Below are 2142 nucleotides of genomic sequence, written 5' to 3' on the forward strand. Positions count from 1 at the left end.
TACATCTAGTGTCTTCACTCTGGCAGCTATGTCTTGCCACAGATCAGCAGCCCAGATGGGTTTCCCTCTACGCCTCCAATTCATCTTTTTCCACCGGTCTAGCCATCCCCATAGGGCATTGGCTATCATCCACGAATCGGTGTACAGGTAGAGCCTTGGCCATCCTTCTCTCTCTGCGATATCTAGGGCCAATTGGACCGCTTTGAGTTCCGCAAACTGACTCGATTCGCCTTTACCTTCAGTGGCTTCCGACACTCGTCGGGTGGGACTCCAAACAGCTGCTTTCCACTTCCGGCTCCTCCCTACAATACGGCAGGAACCATCGGTGAAAAGGGCATAGCGTCTTTCTTCATCTGGCAGCTTATCATATGGCAGAGCTTCTTCAGCTCGACTCACTGGCTCTTCTTCTTCTTCTGCCAGACTGAAGTTCCCACCTTCAGGCCAATTGGTTATGATTTCCAAAATGCCAGGGCGATTCGAGTTCCCGATTCGGACACGTTGCGTAATCAAAGCAATCCACTTACTCCACGTGGCATCGGTGGCGTGATGCGTAGAGGGCACCTTCCCTTTGAACATCCAGCTCAACACTGGCAGTCGGGGTGCCAGGAAGAGCTGTGCTTCGGTACCAATTACCTCTGAAGCTGCTCGTATGCCTTCATACGCCGCTAAGATTTCCTTCTCCACAGGGGTGTAATTGGCTTCAGAACCTCTGTAGCTTCGGCTCCAGAAACCCAGTGGTCGCCCTCGTGTCTCGCCAGGCACCTTTTGCCAGAGGCTCCAGGAGGGACCTTTATCTCCAGCTGCAGTGTAGAGCACATTCCTTACATCTGGTCCCGTCCTGACTGGTCCAAGAGCCACGGCATGTGCAATCTCTTGCTTGATCTGTTTGAATGCCTGCTGCTGTTCAGGACCCCATTGGAAATTGTTCTTCTTACGGGTCACAAAGTAAAGAGGGCTCACAATCTGGCTGTACTCTGGGATATGCATCCTCCAAAAGCCTATTGCTCCCAGAAAAGCTTGGGTTTCTTTCTTGTTTGTGGGCGGAGCCATTGCTACAATCTTGTTGATTACGTCTGTTGGTATCTGACGTCGTCCATCTTGCCATTTCACCCCTAGGAATTGGATCTCTCGAGCAGGTCCCTTGACCTTGCTCTTCTTGATGGCGAAACCAGCATCGAGGAGAATCTGAATGATCTTCTGTCCTTTCTTGAACACTTCTTCTGCTGTGTCCCCCCATACAATGATGTCATCAATGTATTGGATATGTTCTGGAGCCTTACCCTTTTCTAGCGTGGCCTGAATCAGTCCATGGCAGATGGTTGGACTGTGCTTCCACCCCTGGGGCAGTCGATTCCAGGTATATTGAACGCCCCTCCAGGTGAAAGCAAACTGTGGCCTGCACTCTGCTGCTAAGGGAATGGAGAAAAATGCATTTGCGATGTCAATGGTGGCGTACCACTTTGCTGTCTTGGACTCTTGCTCATACTGGAGCTCCAACATGTCTGGTACAGCAGCGCTCAATGGCGGCGTGACTTCATTCAAGCCACGATAGTCCACGGTTAATCTCCATTCACCATCAGACTTACGTACAGGCCAGATGGGGCTGTTGAAGGGTGAATGGGTTCTGCTGACCACTCCTTGGCTCTCCAACTTTCGGATCATCTTGTGGATGGGGATCACAGCATCTCGATTCGTCCGATACTGTCGTCTGTGTACGGTTGTTGTGGCTATTGGCACTTCTTGATCTTTAACTCGCAGTAGTCCTACAATGGAAGGGTCTTCTGAGAGGCCAGGAAGGGCAGACAATTGCTTGGACTCTTCTTCAATTACCGTGGCTACTCCAAAAGCCCACCGGTACCCTTTCGGGTCCTTGAAGTATCCTCTTCTCAGATAGTCCATGCCAAGAATGCAAGGGGCTTCTGGCCCCGTCACAATGGAATGCTTTTCCCATTGGTCTCCTGTCAAGCTCATGTCAGCCTCCACCACTGACAACTCTTGAGACCCTCCTGTCACTCCAGAAATTGAAACAGTCTCGGTACTCTTATGCTCCGAAGGCATTAAAGTACACTGGGCTCCAGTATCTATCAAGGCCCGGTATCTCTGAGGATCCGATGTGCCAGGCCATCGAACCCACACAGCCCA

The 2142-nt window shown here is 51.2% G+C and overlaps 1 protein-coding gene across 1 annotated transcript; it reads right to left on the bottom strand.

Annotated features, from left to right (window-relative positions):
* Nucleotides 1–533: 533 nt before the first annotated feature.
* Nucleotides 534–1899, bottom strand: LOC113962020. The gene is made up of 3 exons (XM_027672829.1): nucleotides 1652–1899; nucleotides 961–1372; nucleotides 534–800 (listed from the first exon to the last, which is right to left on the bottom strand). The coding sequence occupies exons 1-3, from the start codon at nucleotides 1897–1899 to the stop codon at nucleotides 666–668; spliced, it is 795 nt and encodes a 264-aa protein (XP_027528630.1). The 3' UTR covers nucleotides 534–665.
* Nucleotides 1900–2142: the final 243 nt, after the last annotated feature.

This window comes from Neopelma chrysocephalum, unplaced genomic scaffold (genome assembly GCF_003984885.1).
Source record: "Neopelma chrysocephalum unplaced genomic scaffold, ASM398488v2 Primary Assembly neopelma1_98898, whole genome shotgun sequence".
Lineage (NCBI taxonomy): Eukaryota > Metazoa > Chordata > Aves > Passeriformes > Pipridae > Neopelma > Neopelma chrysocephalum.